A 20,705-nucleotide genomic window follows, 5' to 3' on the forward strand; every position below is an offset into this window, starting at 1 on the left:
TTTCTCTGCTTAATAAGAAGAAAATGCTCTCTCAAAGCACAAATTAATTGTCCCGACGAGTACTGTGGCTTTTCTTTAGTGTTATGCAGTTTTAAAAGTAGTGTGGGTAAATTCACGCGGCTTTGTTATGCAAATGTGAATTAAAAAATTGAATTCGTTTCATCATCTCTAAAAAATTGCAAAGGCCTTGTGAGTTCGTTTTTAGGCCATGCAACTCTTGCAGTTTTTGCTATCATTAACAGGAAATTGAACAGGAAAACAATGCTTTCATAATTATGATTCAAAAGTTGAAGTGCTTTTTCAACTTTTAAGCACATTTTAGGGATACATAGGCCTACAATGCCTGCCAAAAGTCTTGGAACACCGAAATCAATTTCCAAGGTCAAAATCAATCATCCCCCTCTCCCCTACAGAATAATGTTGGTTTACTATCAAACGGGTTAGGATTTTAGGAAGCACTTTCTTTTGCGCTTCTTTTATGATATTTTTCTCAATCATCAACATTGTTTTAGGGGAAGGGGGTGGAAGTAGCAATTTTTTTTCATGAAAGGAACGAAAGATATCAAATGCAGCGTAAATTGATGGGTGTTCCAAGTACTTTTGGCAGGCATTGTAGATTATCTGAAGAAGGACAAAGCTCTTCTTCCGAAGGTGTCCCAATACTCTTTTAACCTAAGTGTAGTTATTTCTTCTTTACTCTCAACTTAACCTTCATACTTCAATTTCCAATTTTACATCCGTCCTTACAAAATTTAGCTTCATTTGTGGGAGTCTGTTTCAAGCTGTCATGTTCAGACAGGGTGCCACGTTTGCCCATTTTCATGTTTGAAAGGCATCAAAGCCTCTTCTCAGCTTTTCCTAGAGTCTGCCTACTCTTTCATAAAATATGCCTTTGATACTCCCCAAATGTTTGATGTTTGTTTCGTGAGCAATTTACATTACCACCAACAATGACCGATTTAGGGCCATAGACTCGAGCATGCGCCCAGTCCGAATACGCGCCCACTATTGGGCCAAACAAATTCAAAAGACCGAAAATGTTGCTTATTTAAATAAGTTAAAATATGACTGTATTGAGAAAGACAGTTGTGAACTCCAGTTGTGTGAGTGTCGTTGTCCTGTGCTTCTTAACAGTGGAGCTCTTCCCAAGTCCAAAATCTTCGTAGATACGATGTCCCTGTAATGCACTCAAGATCGTTGTGGTGTAATGGAGTAAACGAGACAACTATTAAATCCTGATAGGCATAAGCGTACGGGCCGGGGGGGGCTGGGGGGGCGGCAGCCACCCCCCCCCCCCAGTTTTCGAAAAACCATGTCAATTGGGCAAATTTTCAAAAATTCTCCGCAAATAGTCAGGCAGAAATGACTTCAAATAACCCAAAGACTGAAAGCTATGAGTCAATATCGTTGCATTATCAAATCGACCAAAAGTGCCTTAAAAATGATAAGATGGTTTTTGAAAATTACAAGAAGCAAAGCGCTTCTGAATCGTATGGTAATAATGCAGCAATGCTTGTCTAGAAGATGTTTCAAGAAGGTTTGCATCAAGTACTGCCATTCCTGTATGAAACAACATCATTGCTAGCAACGATTCCAACAACATCTTGCTCAGCTGAAAGATGATTCAGTGGCCTTCGACGGCTGAAAACATATTTCAGATCAACCATGGGCCAAGAACGGCTGAGAGATTCACATTGGCACTACTTAGCATCGAAAAGAAATTTTCAAACGAAGTTTTGAAAAGTGACATGAATGCGATGATTGATACATTTGGACATAGAAAGGGTCGGGACTCACATTTTTTTGACTGTAGTCGAATTCAAGAGTTAATAGTAGTATTTTAAGTGATATTACATAAAATATTGGAAAATATTATACATTGCTGCCCTTATCTATGAGAAAATTACATCAAACTTTTAGATCTGAACAGTAGACATTATAGAAGAGTCGATAAGGATAGCATGTCCCCCCAAACATGTCTCTGATTGGTTTGCTCAACTCTCAACTGACTTATTTTATATTAGATATTTCGGTGAAAAAGAACTCGTAATGTAAATATTCCTATGTCAAGCTCCTTATCACCTACAGGCTCAAAAATATATGCATGCCTCTGTACGCGGGCAAAAATCCTACCGCCCCCCTGTAAAAATTCCGCCGTACGCTTATGCTGATAGGTTAATATTGTGTTTATTTATAAGACAAGAAAATATCATTTCAAAATCTTGTTTAAAGCCTCATTTTGAATAACCTGAAAGTGAGATAAGCGCTTAATCGGTCCTTCTGGTATTTCTTTTTTTGACCTCTTCTTGCGGCGTCGCCATGTATTTCAAGAAGTTCTGTGTTAGTAACGCTGTTTTAAATTGTGTAATGGACATAAGTAAAAATATGTGTCCCTATTAGAAGCAAGTAAAGATTACGAGCAGCCCGTGCCACAACTTCACGCACTGCGCACTCCATAATCTTAATTTGAAACTAGATTATAACATTCTGTGTGGGAAAATCCGAGCAAGCACGTTTATCGAAGGATTTTGTGAGCGTGGAAGAAGAAACTGTTGCTTGCTGACGTCATAGAAATTTTTTAGAATGATCATAATTTACATGTTTATCTAATGTAGTATATTCTGAAATCCAATGATGTTATATGTACACAATTATTTGTCCAGGTATCCAGAAGTATTTCCATAAGGCACTAAACCTTTACCTATAATTACATAACATTCAGTATTCGTTCATGGCAATAGATCGTCGATATTCTCGTCAGCTTCCAGCGCCTTCTCCATTTTCACAAGCAGCTTCACTCCATCTACGACCCGCTGCACCAACTCCACTTCTGAGTATCCAATTCTGTCTGCATTTGAAATGTCAAATATCCCATCTTCTGCAGCGGTATCTACTCCTCCAGTACCACGCTTCTGTAGACGTAGTTTGGCTGTGATTACAAAACATTTCCATGAGTTGTTTCATACGTTTTTACAAAGAGCAAATAAATATTTTGATAGTGCAGCTTTAGCGATTGCAAGCTTTACATCAAACAAAAGATACATATCCCATCAAAAATATAACATGGCAACCTCGTGTGGTCGATCAACAAGCTTTCTAAACATCGCAGGCAATCATTATTTATTTTAACAGAGGTTCTTTTGCAGAAAGTCCTTGCTGTTCCTTATTTCTGATTTCAAATGCTTTCAAGTCAAATGATTTAAATCGTGGTTCTGTTTACTAACAAGCCTGTTAATCCAAGATTGCACCGTAAAATATAAAAATCCCTTCCTCAAATTGTATTGAGTTGTATTGTATTGAATTGTATTGTAAACAGGACCAATTAACTTGAAAGGGGAAGATGTAAAGTATCTCATATATTTTAAGGTTTTATTTTTATCGTTTGTTCAACTTTGAGTCACCCATCTTCATGTTGGTTTTGGCTAAATTTTTGCAACCTTTGTTGGTTTTTAAATTTGATTTAAGAATATCGCTATCGTCATTAAGTCTGTGTACACAATTTACATTTAGACAAAATTTTTGCTCTTTTGACAACTTTCCAGCATGGCTATTTTTTGTTTCAGACTTTTATTAGCCTCAGCTGTTTTGAAACCCTATTTCGCTCCTTTCTACCATTTTGATATCACTTGATGCACGCTTTAGATTGGATTATAAAAAACCATGACAAGAAAAGGAGCTAGGAAAGAGCCCTGGGGAAAATCACTTCTAATAATATGTTTCGCTCAATCAATAAGCAGTGTCCTTATCAATGACAAAGTAGGATGAGAAATAAATTATTTTCTAGCTCTTTTTCATTTTTTGTCTTTAGCTGGCCTCCTTTTGAATACGTAGAACTTTTTCAATCTGAGGTGACAATCTAGCGACTCTTATGTTTTGTTTATTGCCACATGCATGATCTCGCAACACGATTCATAATAGAAAACAATTATCAGCACAAACCATCTTTAACCTTTCCAGCTTCTACCGCGATGTATATCAAACAAAGGGAAGTCCGTAAAAAAGTTGCTTTGTGTCAACTTGTATCAATGCGAACTCAGAACTGGGGTTTGAAATTAGTGAAAAGATGAAATTTTACCTAAAAAGACTAAATTAAAATTTGCACACGTACTCAGTATTTCTTCGAATCTCCTCTCTTTTGACAGGCAGGGGAGTTTTACGTGCACCCCCGCCCTGATGCCAGTTCCGAGATTTGAAGGACATGTCAATATAAATCCGAGGTGATCATTCCACATGAATTCGTGCCCAGCCTCCTTCATCTTTGACTCAAATCTTGTCAGCCCATCACAGAACCGACTAAAGACTGCTTTCATGTTTCCTCCCCTCTCCATCGAAATGACTCTGATGTGATCCTCTTCATTGACCCATAACAGGAAGTTCTTTGCGTTGTTATGCCAGATACCACGAGCGTCTGGCCAATCGCGCGCCATTCCTGCGCAGGTTAAGAGCGGCGAGACTGGCTTGTCAAATAAAAAGTGATCTTTTATTAATAGTTCTTGTTCTTCCTCTGTCATCTGACTTAGTGGATAGTATTTACCTGGAAAAGAAATCTGCATCTTGAACGAATGTAAGCAATGCAATAGACCACATTGGAGTTAAGTAATTGAAATTTCTTATTTCAATTATGTACAGGAATCCTGCATCGTATCGTTTCACCAGAGAACAAAACAAAGACAATGATCCCATGCTTACACAACAGATCACGATGCAAAAAAGATTTTCAAATAATTTTGCGAGGGGTTTTTATTTATTATGCTAAAAGAGAAGAACAAATTTACCAATCACTTGTGGGTACTCTTGAAGAAGCTACTCAGTGTTCAGAAGATATTTTACGTAATATTAATTCTCACTAAAATGCAAAAAGATTTGTTTATACCACATTATATCAAAAATAAAATATACGAGGCTTCGGAAAATTTCCGTTACTTGATGTGGTATATAAATAATAACTTGACATTTAAGTCATACCTTCAAAATCTCCTTCAAACTTGCTCAACACGTTAGTGACTATTTTTTCAGTTTCTCTTCTCTCTGCTCTCGTGCAATGCGGAGGCAAACAAAGCCCTCTTATGCTGCGACCTGTTCGAACACGGCACGAAAACACGTAGCTTGGGTCCAAGTCATCTCCACCTACCAACTTATTATGATCCAGGTCAGTCACATGCTTTGCCTCTTTTGGATATCCGCCATGTCGACCATCGATAATGAGGTCAAAGAACTCAGAGAAAACATCGTATGACTCTTCGTCGCCAGCTACACATCCAACCGTCATTATGAAAGGATGCCCAGGGTTGTCAACCCCAGTTTGGATGATTTTGTCGAAAGAAACACCATTTGGAGTTCGAAGCTGGCTCATTTTTCTATAAAGATCAGTTGTGAGGCACTTGCTAGACCAGTTATTATGCTTTTCAAAGTCAGGAAAATTTTCCTAAAAAAAAGTCTTTAATTCACCAAAGGCTGTTTGCATATGAAAATTTGCATAAAAATATTCTAGGCTTCATTTTGAAAGGTGTCACTCGCCCCTTCATGAATTTATTTTCAAAACTTTTATATTAAAATGTTTCAAATAACTCCATGATTATGGGAGCATTGGGAAGATTGAAAATGTTGTAAGCTAAGACTAAGTTATTGTAAAGAATAAAGTGAATTGAACCTGAATCAGATGGTTTTCAGTAGCATTGCATGCACATTATAACAATATTAAAAAATGATAAAACTCGAGTTCTACATTTACTCACCTCACTACTTTCTCCTTTTCCCCCAGCAACCAAAGAGCCGTCTTGCGATTTATTTTTCTTTTTCTCCGCCTTTAACCTACTTTTCTCTTCTTGTTCGAGTGACTTCTCTGTTTCAACAAGTTCTTTTACACCATCAACAACTCGTTGCACCAACTCAACCTCTGAATAACCTAGCCTGTCTGAGTTCGAAATATCGAATACGCCCCCCACTGATGCGGTATCTACACCTCCAGTTCCCCGCTTCTGCAGCTTGTACTTTCCCAATATCTCGTCGAAGAGCGGCTTCTGAGAAAGCAATGGCAACTTCACGTGCACCCCAGCTCTCATCCCCGTTCCAAGGTTTGACGGACAAGTCAAGAGATAACCAAGCGTTTCATTCCACATGAATTCGAAGCCATCTTCTTTCATGACTTCTTCAAACTTCTGCAACGCACCGCAAAACCTATTGAATACTTCTTTCATGTTGCCACCTTTTTGCATTGATATGACACGCGTGTGATCTTCTTCATTTACCCAAATAAGGAAATTCTTTTTGCTGTTATGAAATATGCCCCTTGCATCTGGCCAATCGCGTGCCATCCTAGCAGATGTCAGTAGGGGTGAGACTGGTTTGTCAAACAAGAAATGATCGTTAATCAATTTCTCTTGGTCTGATGCGCTCATTTTGGTAAGTGAGTAGTATTTGCCTTTTAAATTCCCCGGCAATTTTGAAGCAGCTTTTGTCACTATGCACTCTACTTTGCGTCTTTCAGCTCTAGTGCAAAACGGGGGTAGACAGAAACCGCGAATGGATCTTCCAGTACGAACTCTGCACGACAAGACATACTTAGAATCCAAGTCGTCACCCCCTTTAAGCTTCTTTGGGTCAAGATCTGTCACATGCCCACTTGCAACTTTGAATCCACTATGGCGCAACTCGATGACCGGGTTGAGAAAATCGGCAAAAACCGAATAGGATTCTTCGTCCCCAGCAACACATCCGACCGTTTTAATGAAGGGGTGACCCGGGTTGTCAACACCGGTTTGTATTACATCATCTAGTGTGAATCCTGCCGGAGTTCGCTGATTGCATAATTTTCCATACAGCTGTTGCGTCAATACCTGAAAAAAACAATTTCCATCTTTCCTACCTCCATTCGTTGCAATCTAAAATTACCTACCGTTACATCAGATCGAATATCTAATGTAACACAATAATGAGGGAAATGAACTCCAATCTTTTTAATGTTTAGTGGCTACATAATAACAATGAAAACGTCATCGCTTCTTTTTCGTTCGCTCGTGATAACAATTTATTTAGATACAAAAACAATTTGAGAGACTAAATTGGAAAAATTGAACTCAAAGCTGATTTACTTATGGATGAAGCAAAAATAACGTTTTTTAATCCGCACAGCCAGCATCAAAACCCCATAAGTTACTAAACAATTAAACCTCTAAAAAAGCTAAAAGGACAGACCTTTAAAAAAATAAACAATAACAACCGCAACAAGAATACATAATAAGCTATAAACTACGCGTGCATAATGATTCACACATTCTTACCTCCGCAGCCAAATTATTGTGTTGCGACAAATCAGGAAAATTTTCTCCTGGCTCAACTCTGCGTGTTGTCACAAGGTTTACCGTCTCTCTTATTGGCTTCTTGTAAGCTCTGATATTGTTTATCAAGTCTTGAATGCTTTCGTTCCTTTCTAGCGCTTTCTCAATGGCAATCAGACATTTTACTCCATCGACGACATTCTGAACTAGCTCAACCTAAAATGAAGAAACATGATATTGAAAATCTGCCTCTTCAGAATATCAAATGCCAAGCCTGTAGAGGTGCTCTGCTTAAAGGCAATTGAAGATACAAGATCCCTGGTTTGTTAAACAACAGTTATACTGCCAAAGGCTTCTAGGATAAAAACAGAGGAAAGAAAAGGAATGCCTCAACTGGGAAGATAGATTTTCAGAAAAAAGGCTGGAAGAAAATTACCTCCGAATATCCTAATCGGTCGGTATTAGATACGTCATAAACGCCATTCTCAGACTCTGTATCCACACCTCCAGGGCCTCGTTTCTGCAGTCTCATCTTCTCCAATATTTGCTCGAATTCATCACGTTTGCTCAACAACCGTAACTTGACATGGACACTAGCTCGCAAACCTGTTCCAAGATTTGATGGGCAAGTGAGAATATACCCAATATGTTCATTCCACATGAAGCTGTTTCCGTTTGCTTTAATTGCCTTCTCCACAAGATCTAGGCCCTTGCAAAATCGAGTAAAAACGTCTTTCATGTTGCCCCCTTTGTCCATGGATATAATTCGGCTATGGTCTTCTTCATTCATCCAAACCAGAAAATTTCTATCGTTATTCATCCATATGCCCCTTGCATCGGGCCAGTCTCGTGTCATTCTGGCAGATGTCAGCAATGGAGAGACAGGCTCGTCAAACAGAAAGTGTTCTTTGATCAGCTGATCTTGCTGTTCGAATGGCATTGTGGGAAGAGGATAATAGCTTCCTGTCATTATAAATTAACACTATCAGTTTGCAGAAATTAATAAAACCTAAAACGACCATAAATGCCATTGCAGAACTATCTTGTCAATATTTCAAGGTAAAATTTATCGCTAATAGCAACAAACACTGAGTATAAAATTTGTGCTTTAGTATGTCTTTTTTATATACTTACTTTATTGTGTGAGCCATTTTCAAAAGTGTCAAAAACTATTGAAAATAAATTAATAGAACATGAAAAAGATATTGAAATTTGAACAAAAAAGCGAGGCAGTGCTTTTATTATTATTATTGTTATTATTAAAACTATGATTTAAAGTTGGCTGTTCGAAATGGCTAAAGTTAAAAGCTAGTTAAGGCCAACTATTTACAAAAGGTGTAGGTATACAAAAGAAATACACAATAATTACAAGAAACCTAAACCATATATAAAAGTTTTGCAAATCCTACAGTTGCAATGTTTGCATTTTGTTTTCTTAAGATGTTTTTTAAAAACAGTCAAAGAGACTGGAGTTTTCACTTCTATAGGTAATTTTGTCCATATCCTTTAACCTATGAACCTTACGGTATCTGTACCATAGCATGTGGTTCTCACTTTTGGAAATTTTAAATTGCTCGAATTTCTTAGTTGATACGGCATCGCCTTTTTCTAAAAAATTTCCATCATAAACGAAGGATTCAAGTGATTTCTTGTTTTGTAAATTTCAACCATGAGCAACTGTAAGTTCTTCTGATGTATAGATACCGAATTATCATTTTCTAACAGAAAACCGAATTATCAGACACCGAATTATGTTTTAAGCTTTTTTGATAGCTGTTGAAAGTTTTAAATAACATTAGAGTGGTTTGCCAATTTGGCTGACGTTCTGTTCTAACAATTATTGAAAAAGGCCCAAAGCCTAAAATAAACCTACAATACGTGCTCGTTGGTGAGATATCTTTCTCATACTACATAACTGAGCTAAAAAGCAGGAGTGCCCTTTACCTTTAAACACTCCCTCTAGAGAATTCACTGCTTCCACTATGATTTTCTCAACAGCTCTTCTTTCTGCTCTTGTACAAAATGGAGGCAAACAGTATCCCCTAATACTGCGACCAGTTCTTATGCGACTCGACATTACGTAATTTTTGTCTAGATCATCTCCCCCTACAAGATTCTCTGGGTTCAGATCTGTTCTGTGATTTGCCGTTGGTTTATATCCTCCATGTCGGAGCTCGATTATGGGGTCAAGCAACTCTGCAAATACTTTGTAGCATTCCTATAAAACAAAGAATGTGTTTTTGTATATAAAAGAAATACAAAAAATGATTTAAGTTCATACCTTCTGCACGCTTAATAAAGGCTTTGAAAATGTTTCTACTCGCTACATAATATTTTTTTCCCTGTTCAAGAAAAAATTTAGTGACAAATCAAAGTTGATAAATTGCAACTCTAGCTTCTGGTGGAAGTTAGAAGGAAGTCAAAGATTTTTTAGTTACAGCATTTGCTGATTTTCCTTGATCTTTAACTACTCAAGTATGATCTTTATTGATTTTTCAACAACCTCTTAAGATTCAAGAATAAAATAAATAAAAATACCTCATCTCCTGCAACACATCCTACGGTCCTGATAAATGGATGGCCAGGGCTGTCAACCCCAGTCTGGATGACATTGTCGATTGTGTATCCACTAGATGTTTTGACGTTGCATAGTTTCATGTACAGCTCCAACGTCAAAACTTTCGACATGTAACTACAGTTCCCTCTAAGATCTGGGTAGCCAACTTGACTTGCCTTAGCACCCCTCCCATTACCGCCTGGCCTGCAAAACAAAAACATACAGAATCAAAAGAGAAAAAGTATCAATTTCAACTAATTTTTTGTGACTGATACTTAAAAAACATTTACGAAAGATAATGGTTTTGCTGTGACTTGTGAAGTTCAGGTCACAACAACATTAGAACATTGACTTCTAGAGTAAAGTGAATCACTTTTTCAATAAGTTCATGTTTATTGGTGCAGTTTTTAATTCATTAGAAGAGCACGTTATTTCAGTCAAATTCAAAGCAATATGTAATACATATATTGCATTGAACAATGCCTAGATTATATAGAAAAATGATTTAAATTAAGTCGCTTTTAAGTAACTCGTTACTTATTGTATCAAAGAGCTACTCACTTTTTGCTGACTGCTGACTTAACACCTGCGAAAAAAGATCACAATGAATCAGTTTCATATTTGGTTTATAGGTAGATGTTTTAGATATTTTTATACTTACTCAAAGAAAAAAGTTATAAATTGTTTTTGAAAAATTAAGCTGCTTAGGTGAATCTGTTTTTAACTGTAGAAATATTACAAAGGAACTACATAAAAATATCAATAACGTGACATACCAGATGATTTAGAGGTTCCACACCCCATTTTCAGGAGTTTGACCAATCTCAGGTTATACTAACGAATGAAAACGCGAATGCAAATCGAACGACGCAATCGAAGGAACTGAACGGTTGGAAGAAAGCACTTTGACGTCATATTAAGAATACAGCAACAGCAACATAAAAGAATCTTCTCCGTTAAAACCGTTAATAGCTCTTTTTCAAAATGCTACCAATACGTACTTGTGTTTAACTGAAGACTGCAATATCTTAAAATATCTTATTTACTTCCAAAACTAACTTTTGATATCGAAAACCTAACTCATATTGTGAATTGCAAAGTTTCCTGATAAATTCTGTAATCTCTCCTGCTTTCATAAAAAGTTGTGAAAAACAAGCGAGTGAAAGAATGATGAAAGGCAAGTTTCTTGCTAAAATTTAGTCGCTAGAAAATATGTTTACTAAAATTTCAAGCTAAAAGGATGTAAATGTTTTGAGCATCTTTCACGTCTTCATTCTTATATGATTTTAAAGGTTCTTTTTCTGTTTTATCTCAGGTTGGTTTATGAACTCGCAACATATCTACAAAGACAAAAGTATTAGGACGATAATGAATAACAAATGGCAGGCCTGAAACGAGCATTCTAACATTGTTTGAAAAATTTTGCTATTGTGGCGGGATTCTAGGAGTGGCGTCAGCAAAAGAGGGCAATTCCTAGCAAATTAATATTAGTTTCTACCTCTCTGTGAAAGAAGCATAACAAAAGTCACGGAGAATATCATAGTTTCATGGGGAGTCTCAAAGTTTTTGTTTTATTGCCGAAAACACAAAAACGTCCAGAAGGCGAATGAGAAGTGATTAAAAGTTTGGGTCTAGCAGGTCATGCGTTTGCTGAAATTGCAAGAAAGTTTGCTTGCAGCAAGTCTATAACACGAGACACTTTGACTTTGCCGCAACAGTAAGTTCCCTAAATGCGGTTCGGTTGAAAGCAATTCTGCCACACTTCTCCAATGACTTTCCGGTCCTCGAGCTGATGTCGGCACATCAGTTGTTCCGCGGCCTTCCTCTAGGCCTGACGCCTTCGACCATGCCCTGTAGCACTTGGTGGGCAACGTCCCTGCTTGACGGGAAGTGTGCCCATAATATTGCATTTTTCTTCTTCTTGCTGTTCCCAGCAATGGCTCATAGTCTCCTATCTCGGACTTAATTCTTTCTCTCACGGTTTGGTTTGTCACTTGGTCTTTCCAGCTGCTCTTGGCTCTTTATCTCGAACGCTTCTAATCTACTTTCAATCGTTTTGTTTGAATTTCCAACTTTGGCGTGTATAAAGTGTAGACTTAATGAGTGAATTTATCAAATTGGTTTTGGTTCTTATCTGCTTTTGTTATTTTGCCACATTTTATTCAGTTTTGCTAGCAAACTGGTTGCGATTGCAATTCGTATTTACACTTCTCTCGTCGAACTTAAATCGTTGTCTATAATTGAGCCGAGATAAGAAAGTTTTTAACGTTTCCAAGCTTCTCGTGTTAATTTGGATGTCGACTTCATTGTCCTCATCTTGTTTCGCGTTGTTACCATCACTTTAATTTTCTCACTACTACGGTCCTTTGGTTCTTTTAGTTCCTCAGGTGATCCGGCAATTCGGTCGATATCATCAGCGAAACGCAGGTTTCTTATAGTTCTTCCTCCGATTTTCAATAATCTTACAAAATCTTGCAAGGCGTTGTCTATGATCGATTGAATAACGTTGGCGAGAGTAGGCATCCTTGGCGTACACCTACAGTAGTACTAAACCATAATTGGTCCGTATCACCTAGTACTACGTTCTTGCTATTGTCATACAGTTCTTTTATCAGGCTGATGAGTTTAGGGCAAACGTCGTGTTTCCACAGTGTGGCCCACAATGCCTCTCTCTCCATACTCTGTCAAAAGCCTTTTTGTAGTCGATAAAGTTGTGGAATAGTTCTTTATTGTGGTCTCTACATTTCTCTGAGAGGATTCTTTGGTTAAAGATTTGCTCCGTTGTGCTTCTGTTACTTCTAAATCCAGCTTGCTCTTCAGCTAGGAAATTTTCTATTTTTGGATTAATTCTGTTAAGGATAATTTTCAGTGCTTCTTTTCTGCAGTGGCTTATTGGACATGTTGTTCTGTAATTAATGCATTTTTTTAAATCACCTTTCTTGGAAAGGATTACTATTAAGGATTCAAGCCATTGTGAAGGCCATTTGCCAGTTTTCCAAACTAAGTTGCAAATTCTGTGTAATGGCTCAACCGTGCCGTCGCATTTGAGCAGCTGCTTTCCCCACCTTCAGTGATCTGATTGCGTTCTCTACTTCTTCTCTTATAACGAAAAGCTCTTCCTGTTCTTCTTCTAGGTTCTCCCCTGGACATCCTCTCTGCAGTTCGACTAGTACACCAACGTCCGTTTTTAACAGATAGTTATATAATTGTTCAACATATTCTGTCCATCTTTTTTTATTTCTGGTCCTTCAGTCAGTAGCGTCCCGTCACTCTCTTTAATCGCTGTCATAATTTTTGCGCCATTTCCATTCGTAATTTTTTCTTTATAGTTTCAAAAGCAATTCTCGTGTTGTTGTGTTCAAAGCCGTGTTTGATTTCAGTACATCCTTTATTCAGCCAGTTATCTTTTGCTTCTTTGCTAGATTTCCGTACTTGAATGTTACTTTCTCTGTACTTTTTTGCCGCTCTGTCACTAATGTTGCGCTCAGCTTTTAGAGTTCTTCTTTTGTCACACATATCCATGGGCCTTGTAGTTATCCATGGTTGTTTCTTTTTCTTCTGATTTCCGAGCACCTGCTCCACCGTTTTTTCATTACATTTGTGAATTTGTCGTCGAGCTCTTATAAGTCGCTGATTACTAGCAACGGAACGAATTTTCCACCATTTTTTATCTTGAACTTATTTTTTCTGTTCTTCAGCTTATCTAGGTCAAACCTGATTCGCTGGTTTCTATTCGACTTGTCCTTTTTCAGATTCAGTTTCATCGTTATTAATAGCAGTGTGTGGTTACTTCCAAAATCAGCTCCAGGGAATGCTCTAGTTTTTTTTCCGTTGACACTAGATTGGCAGTTTTTCGAAACAAGTAAATATTCAATTTGGCTTTTGTGCACTCCACCGTGTGAAATTTACGTTGTCGTTCTTGAGTGTTTGTGCCTAAAGAGTGCGTTGGTGACCACTAAGTTGTGGAGTTTTGCAAATTCCAGCAGTCAGACGCCTCTTTTATTAGTTTTATCTGCTGCTGCAAACTTGCCCGTTGTACCCTGCCAGTGATCTTTGCGTCTTTGCCCGCTTTTGCGTTCCAATCGCCTTGGACAATGTCTACATCTTTTTCGTTAACTTTCTTTATTGGGGAGGCAAGTTCACAATAGAATTTCTCTATTTTGTTTTTTTCGCAAGCTGATATTGGCGCATACACTTGGATGATACAGTAAAAACCCGCGTGTAAGAACCTATTGATTTAAGAAACTTCTGGCAGAAATTTCCTTTTTAAATACTCTAAAATATACGAACCTGATTAGCCAAACAATTTCCAAAAGGTTCTTAAATTTGGGGTTTAACCATTTAATGTATCTACTTTTTTACCAAAAACCATGTATCATTGTTGGTGGACCTTTGGCAACATTGGTACACTAATAAATATTTAGAATGAAGAACAGAACTGTCATCAAGTACCAGTGGCGTAGCGTGACTTTTTCAACTGGGTATTCTCTATTAAACAAAAGGGTGGGGCAGGGTGTGGCTCGATGGGGCTTGATGAAAATAGGGGGATAATAGGAAGATTAAAAGGACTAGCTATTGACATTTTATCTAATTTTCTTTTTGGTTCGGTTGGCAAGTACTGCATTGTCAGGGCATTACTATGATGAAAACGATACTTTGCTAAAGAACCCAACGCAAATATACTCTTCAAACTCATTCGTTGCATCAAATTACCACTAACCATTTCATCAAAAGTAATTCAAATCAAAACATATCATTGAAAGCCAGTAAAATTTTACTGGTCGAAATATGTCCCAATAGTTGTTGTTGAATCGTTTAACATTTGCACTGATGTAAAGAGGAAGTAACTGTAAACACCTTCTCTTGATACCTTAATACAAAAGGGCTTTCGAAAGTTTCACAATTATTCACATAGGGCATTACATAAGTTATAAATGATATTGTGGTATGCAGTACAGACTTTTTCTTCATGGCCTAATCGTGATATTTTCAATACAAGTAAATATTTGAAAGAATCGAAGGTAATGAGATGAGACTGCACAATAATGCAAATAAATGCGCTCGAATAATGCAAACAAAATAGGCCAACAAGATAACTGAATACACCAGGCAACTATAAGGATATTATCTAGGCCTATCTGCATTTACTTTAATTCTATCACATAATACAAACAGAAACATCCCTGATTTGCAAGCAATAACAAATTGGCATTTCAAGAGGGAACAGATCTGAGTCAGTGTAGTATTATGTAGCAGCCTACCTTTCCTTTCCACTTTACTGTTGGTAGATTAAGTTTAGTGGTCAAATGAGAGAATGATTATGAAACAGTAATACGGACATTGCAATAGTTTTTCAATTAAGTCATGTTTACTGTTTTCGATGCAGCTCCATCACTCCAACCGCTCCGACGTTCATTAACTGTTTATATCGATCTCATAACGAGACTATTTTGAACCAACTTTGAGGCTGTACGCTGCATATTTCTCAGCGTACAGAACCATTGTTTTAGCTGATTAACGGCAAATATTATTCATGGAAAGGAGCATTTTGATTGGTTAAAGTACGGGCTAGGGTATTCACTGCGTATTCATGACCGATCTCCATACAACATGAAGTAGCTCAATCTTCAAAATTAGCTTCAAAGATCTCCCAGCTTCTCTATGCTTCGCAGCGTTATTGTTTCCATGAATTTGATGATATTTTGTACTTGTACAAAATGTAGAATATCGGAGGTAACGAATTCAAACAGAATCAATAGCCGCAAAACATTTTTTACTTATTACAATTATACGTCGTATTAATATTGTTTCTGAGAAATCTCAGGGTATTCACTGAATACCTTGAATACCCGGACGCTACGCCACTGTCAAGTACCCCATAATACAAGAACCTGTTTTGCCAAACTCTGAAAAAGTACTGATTCTCATAATTCTGCTGTTTGTTGGTTCAAATTCTAGCACATTTTTGACATTGTTTTTGCTAACTAGAAAACCGACGCCATTAAAATGAAGCCTTTCTTCTCCGCTGTACCAAAATCTATGACCATTTTCTGATGTGACTTCTTCTGAATTTAGTCACCTAGTTTTTGCTATTCCAAATACGCTCGAGCTGTATCTTTCCATTTCATAACAAAGTTCTTCTACTTTGGCGTCGGCAAGCTGGCATTCTGTGTGAAGTCAATCAATGCTAAATACATTGTCAAAATATTTGTGGAGAGCCTCCAGGCAAAGACAATTCACTTTTGAGCCAGACAATAAAGCTAGTTGTGTTGCAACTGTGACAAAAACTACCAAGGTCTTTTAACAATGGCGTCGTGGTCTTTCAATTACCCCGCCAAAGTCAAAGCCTTGATATAATTGAAAGCAACTGGTTTTCATAAAAAAAAATTCAAAGAAATGCAATCTTCTAAGACCAAAATTTATTTTACATTTATTTTCACAATTGGATCAAATTACAATCAAAAATTTCAGCCAACAATTTTCGCTACGCTCCATTGATTTTCTATGTTGTTCTTTGAACGAAGGGTTAACAACATTTTGCTTTGCGGCGATCGTACTAATACTTTTGTCATCTAAGTGTAAATTAATTTTGTTCACAGGCAAAAAATCGGCTTTTACAAGTGCCATGGTGCATAGCGCAGGTAGGACCGAAGATATTTTAACTTAATCCTATGTGAAATATTCCATCGGAAATAAAAGAATAGTCTAGAATGCCAGAGAACAAATTTGTCACATGTAAACATTTAATTGAAGATCAGCGGAAGAGGATCGAGAAAAGTTTTCATTTTGCATTGGACAAACTGTACTAGAAGCAAAGGAACAGCAATGGCACGGTAGATATGTGCAAACGAATAAACAAAAAAAAGCTTGAGAATAAACGGTTGAGAGAAATGAAGTTCTAGAGAAAGCAGGCTGGGACCACATAAATCACATATACAAGAGAAAAGTAGCAATTGAAATGTACAAAATAGTGGAAGAGAAATATGAACAGAAAATGGGAAACGTTTTCATAAAATCAAAGAGAAGAGAAGAGAAATTAGAGGTAACAAGATTGAACTCTGAATTACAAAGATGCACTTTTAACTACAGGGGGGTCCTAATTTGGAATGAAATATCGGGTAGTATTAAAAAAACAAAAAGTAAACAGATTTTTAGGACAAAACTAAAAGAAGATATGAAAAAGTTAAAGAAGATCAATTTTTCTAAAGGGACATTTTGCGTAAGAAACAGATTTGCAGAGAATATAGATTATTAAAGTTAAAGTAAATTTGTTTAGGTACTGGAAATATTAATTGTAATTTTTTTTAAGTTCTTCTTTTATTTACCATTTTTACCTTGCAGCTCCAAGTAAGAAACTAACTGATCAGAAAAGCACTGGCTGGTTTCGGCTTTCCCGCATCAGAGAATATAAAAAAGACATAGTTGTTAACATGGTAAGAAATATAAATTTATACAAAGGCAGATAACTTCGAACTTCTTTACACACATCTTCTGCTTCTATTTTGCTACTTTTTGAATGTCTATTCAGGAACTGACATTATCTTTTCTTTTGTTTTTCTTTTTCTTTCTATCTTTAGCATGTGTCCTATCGATTTCACTTATTACTTCTTTCTGTGAATTCGAAGTACTTGATGACAATTCTTCAAGACATCTTTTTTTCACCTCTTTCTTCCTTTTAGTTATTTCCTTTCTATATAACTTTTTGGGGCTATCTGTAAAATTATGGAAAACAGAATCATTTTCATGCATCTTATGAAAACATTTTTTTAATTGTTTGTCAATTATACGAACAAAATTTTGAAAAAAACAATATTACAATAACAAACTATGTTAAACAGAATCGCTCTAAGCAATTAAAAAACTGCATCTTCACCTTAAAGAATGTAACAAGGTTGAAAATCTTCACAATTCATCCCTATGCCGATCAAGATTTTGCTGCATTTTACATAAAATGCTGCCAAAAGTGTCCTACACCATTTAATTATAATTATGCATATTTAATGGTGTTGTGACAGTATGCTATAACATTCTATAACTTCAAGCAGATTTTGGGATGTTTCAAAGGCAACTTCAGGCTGACAAATATACAAATATGCTACAAATTTAGAAACAGCACCGCTTCAGTATGCAAATGGAAAAATTGTGTTTCAAGAGTGAAAGTAGCAAGCAATAAAGATTAATTACCTGCTCCAAATGGAGTCCATTTATGAATGAGCTTTTCCGAGACTGTTGGCAGTGTCACTTCCTCTCTATCAGGGGTAACTACCGGTGGTATTCTGATAGACTGAGTGACAACCATGCTGCCATAAAGTGGCCTTCCTGTAAGGGTATTTACACTTATTCTATAATGATCAGGCCAAAAAATAATGGCAAAAATACCGAGAATACTGTTAAAAAGATAAACTGCCATTTCAGCATGAAATCCGTAGTGATATAACCTATATTAAGAAAAACTAACTGTGAATTTGTAGCAAAGAATGAAAACCATTGACACATACTCACCGACATAAAGTTTTCTTTCTTCAAATGAGGGAATAAGAATATTTATTGATTCCATCTGCAATGAAAGATAAGATTTGGACCATTGCCAATGATTGTTTCTAATTCAACTTTGCTTCAAACAGGTATATATCTGGAAGTATTACTGAAATTGACAATAGGTTACAAAAACAATGGAAATGAATACACAGTTATTGAAGATACTTTTTTGCTATTAACAGAGATTAGGGACACTTACATTTCTCTTGCAACTCCAGCTGGACTTTACTTCATATCTTTTATCCTATAATATGAAGAGCAGATTTGATTTTTGCATTCAAAATGCTTTCACAAAGCAGTTTAGATAAACTGCTTACAGGTGCTAGTTACTAAATGTTTATCACTTTTCATCTCTTGCTGGAAATGACTGCATTCAAAATTCCCCCCAAAAAACCTTGGTTGCCAATATCTAAATATTAATTAAATTTGCAATAGACTGTGAATTATACTCAATTATCAGTCACTACACACTTCAAGAAAAATAATGAAGAATAATGCTCCAAGAAAGGCAGCATACTTGAAACTCAATGTGATTAAAACATCATTAACTAGTGATAAAAATATAACGATAATTACACTGTCTTTCTGCGATGGCAAGATCTGCTCTCCATTTAATGGAATCTGTAGACCCGTCAATGAGTTGATGTTAAACTATAAAAGAACGAAAAATGTTCCTGATTCTCAACAAATAATTAAATCTTCAAAAATACTTCATATTTAGCTTTTGCAACATAAAATAAATGAAATAAACCCAGTAACAAGCAGAAAAATCCAGTAACAAGCAGAACAAGCAAAAAATAGCTGAGACATTCATGTGCTATATCTTTATACTAAACGCAATGGTGACTGAAACCCTTTTCCCCCATGGTCAATGTTGGTTAAGATGGTTACAGAACAAGTGGAGATTACAACATTGGGAAAGGGGGGTAGATGCTTTGTAAGTAGTTTCTTTTTTTGCAAGTGTCTCAGCATTTTTCACCAAGATTGTAATTACAAGGGAAACAACCAAATAACAAGCAGATCAACACAGTAACAAGACAAACTGCAGAGAATGGCAAATGCACATCTTTTGTAAAATTTCCCTGCACACCTTGGAAAGGGTGTGGCATTTTGAGATCTGGGTGAGACAAGGGTGTGTCCTATTGCAGGCCTGGCCGTTTGTATTTTTGTAGGTGAGCTATTAATCGCTCCCCTCATTTGCAGAGGCGAGATAAATCAGTAACAAATAGAATGTACTTTAAAGGCAATCGACAGATGGCTTAAGCCCCTTTAGTATCTGCCCATTACTTTAAATAGCCTTAAAATCAAGGGGTATGCTGTTTTACTTTTTCAATTTATATATGCTTTAAATAGAACAGACTCTTTCAGTTTCAAGTAAAGCTTGTGCAAAACATGAGAACTACTCAGGGGCGCCTGTACAATATTAAGGCAGGAGGGGCAGTGTTGGCGCTGAGGGCAAAGAGTTTTATTTTTTCCACTTCCATAATCGATTATTTGTGGGGGGTTTGATGATGGGTGCAAAACAAAATATTGGCATCAACCTGTTCCACCCATACAGCTGGAATTTTTTCTATAAAAGACTCTAAACATATTCATAGGTTGACAAAATTCTTCATGCAATTGGGTATTAAATGGCCTTGTCATTTTTAGAAAAGTTTGGTTTTGCGAAAATCATGGCAATTAAAAATTGGCTGGCTGTAATACTTTGATTTTCCGCTTAGTCTTTATGGTTGCAGCATCATTGAGAGTGTAGAAAGGAAAATAATAATCACAATTATCCAATGTCAATCAGATAACTTTTTACTTCAGCATGTTTTTTATTATATTTTTTTATTATGTTATTTCATTATATTTATATTAATCATGAACTAAGCGTAACATTCTTGTTCTTATGATGGGCAAAATAGTCAGTATCTTATAAGCAAACGTTCCTTTTTAAGTTTATTATCATTTTCTAGAAAATAATTTTCCGTTACCAATGACCAAATGCAAAAAAGGAGATTTTTTTTATTTTTTTGAATTTCTAATGGGTGAGACTTACATTTGCCGGAGCTTGTATAAGAACAAGCTTCTTTTTCTTGCTAGAGGCATTCTGGTAGTCTAGCTCTGCTTCAACATCTTCAAATTTAAAATCAACTGGTTCATACTTCGACAACTTATCCATCATTACAAAGGTCCAAACAACTGCTCACATGTGAGCATGAAAAGGAGGTCGAGGAGTTAAGAATTAGTTCAAAACGAGGGAGGAAAATTGGGGAGTATATCTCTTTACTCTTTTGCCCCCTCATTATTGGTTCCCATCATGAAAGCTAAACACCGTTTAATATATTTCT

General features: G+C 36.5%; 2 protein-coding genes across 3 annotated transcripts; both read right to left on the reverse strand.

The window, feature by feature from the left end:
- Nucleotides 1-53: 53 nt before the first annotated feature.
- Nucleotides 54-17,113, reverse strand: LOC135692758 (creatine kinase, flagellar). 2 transcript variants are annotated; one of them, XM_065211051.2, is made up of 10 exons: nt 15,096-17,113; nt 10,396-10,420; nt 9,816-10,038; nt 9,222-9,495; nt 7,714-8,240; nt 7,281-7,493; nt 5,736-6,836; nt 4,966-5,425; nt 4,109-4,534; nt 54-2,929 (listed from the first exon to the last, which is right to left on the reverse strand). In XM_065211051.2, exons 3-10 carry the CDS (start codon nt 9,963-9,965, stop codon nt 2,730-2,732), a joined length of 3,351 nt encoding a protein of 1,116 aa, XP_065067123.1. In that variant the 5' UTR covers nt 9,966-10,038; nt 10,396-10,420; nt 15,096-17,113; the 3' UTR covers nt 54-2,729. The 2 variants fall into 2 exon arrangements, with proteins under 2 accessions (XP_065067123.1, XP_065067122.1); XM_065211050.2 differs by having other exon boundaries at nt 10,611-17,113.
- A 143-nt stretch (nt 17,114-17,256) lies between these two features.
- LOC135692767 (uncharacterized) lies at nt 17,257-20,685 on the reverse strand. The gene is made up of 6 exons (XM_065211064.2): nt 20,414-20,685; nt 18,949-19,023; nt 18,572-18,616; nt 18,337-18,391; nt 18,019-18,153; nt 17,257-17,546 (listed from the first exon to the last, which is right to left on the reverse strand). Exons 1-6 carry the CDS (start codon nt 20,537-20,539, stop codon nt 17,359-17,361), a joined length of 624 nt encoding a protein of 207 aa, XP_065067136.1. The 5' UTR covers nt 20,540-20,685; the 3' UTR covers nt 17,257-17,358.
- Nucleotides 20,686-20,705: the final 20 nt, after the last annotated feature.

Source organism: Rhopilema esculentum, chromosome 3, assembly GCF_057945365.1.
Source record: "Rhopilema esculentum isolate cy_ngs chromosome 3, ASM5794536v1, whole genome shotgun sequence".
Classification (NCBI taxonomy): domain Eukaryota; kingdom Metazoa; phylum Cnidaria; class Scyphozoa; order Rhizostomeae; family Rhizostomatidae; genus Rhopilema; species Rhopilema esculentum.

Coding starts and splice junctions, on each gene's coding strand:
- LOC135692758 (XM_065211050.2), bottom strand. CDS start 10,638: ATGGGGTGTGGAACCTCTAAATCATCTG. Junction 9,496..9,815: donor GATGTGTTGCAGGAGATGAG/GTATTTTTATTT, acceptor TTTGTTTTATAG/GAATGCTACAAAGTATTTGC. Junction 2,930..4,108: donor GAGATTCGAAGAAATACTGA/GTACGTGTGCAA, acceptor TTGTAATCACAG/CCAAACTACGTCTACAGAAG.
- LOC135692767 (XM_065211064.2), bottom strand. CDS start 20,539: ATGATGGATAAGTTGTCGAAGTATGAACCAGTTGATTTTAAATTTGAA. Junction 19,024..20,413: donor TTATACAAGCTCCGGCAAAT/GTAAGTCTCACC, acceptor GTTCTTTTATAG/TTTAACATCAACTCATTGAC. Junction 18,154..18,336: donor AGAAAGAAAACTTTATGTCG/GTGAGTATGTGT, acceptor ATACCCTTACAG/GAAGGCCACTTTATGGCAGC.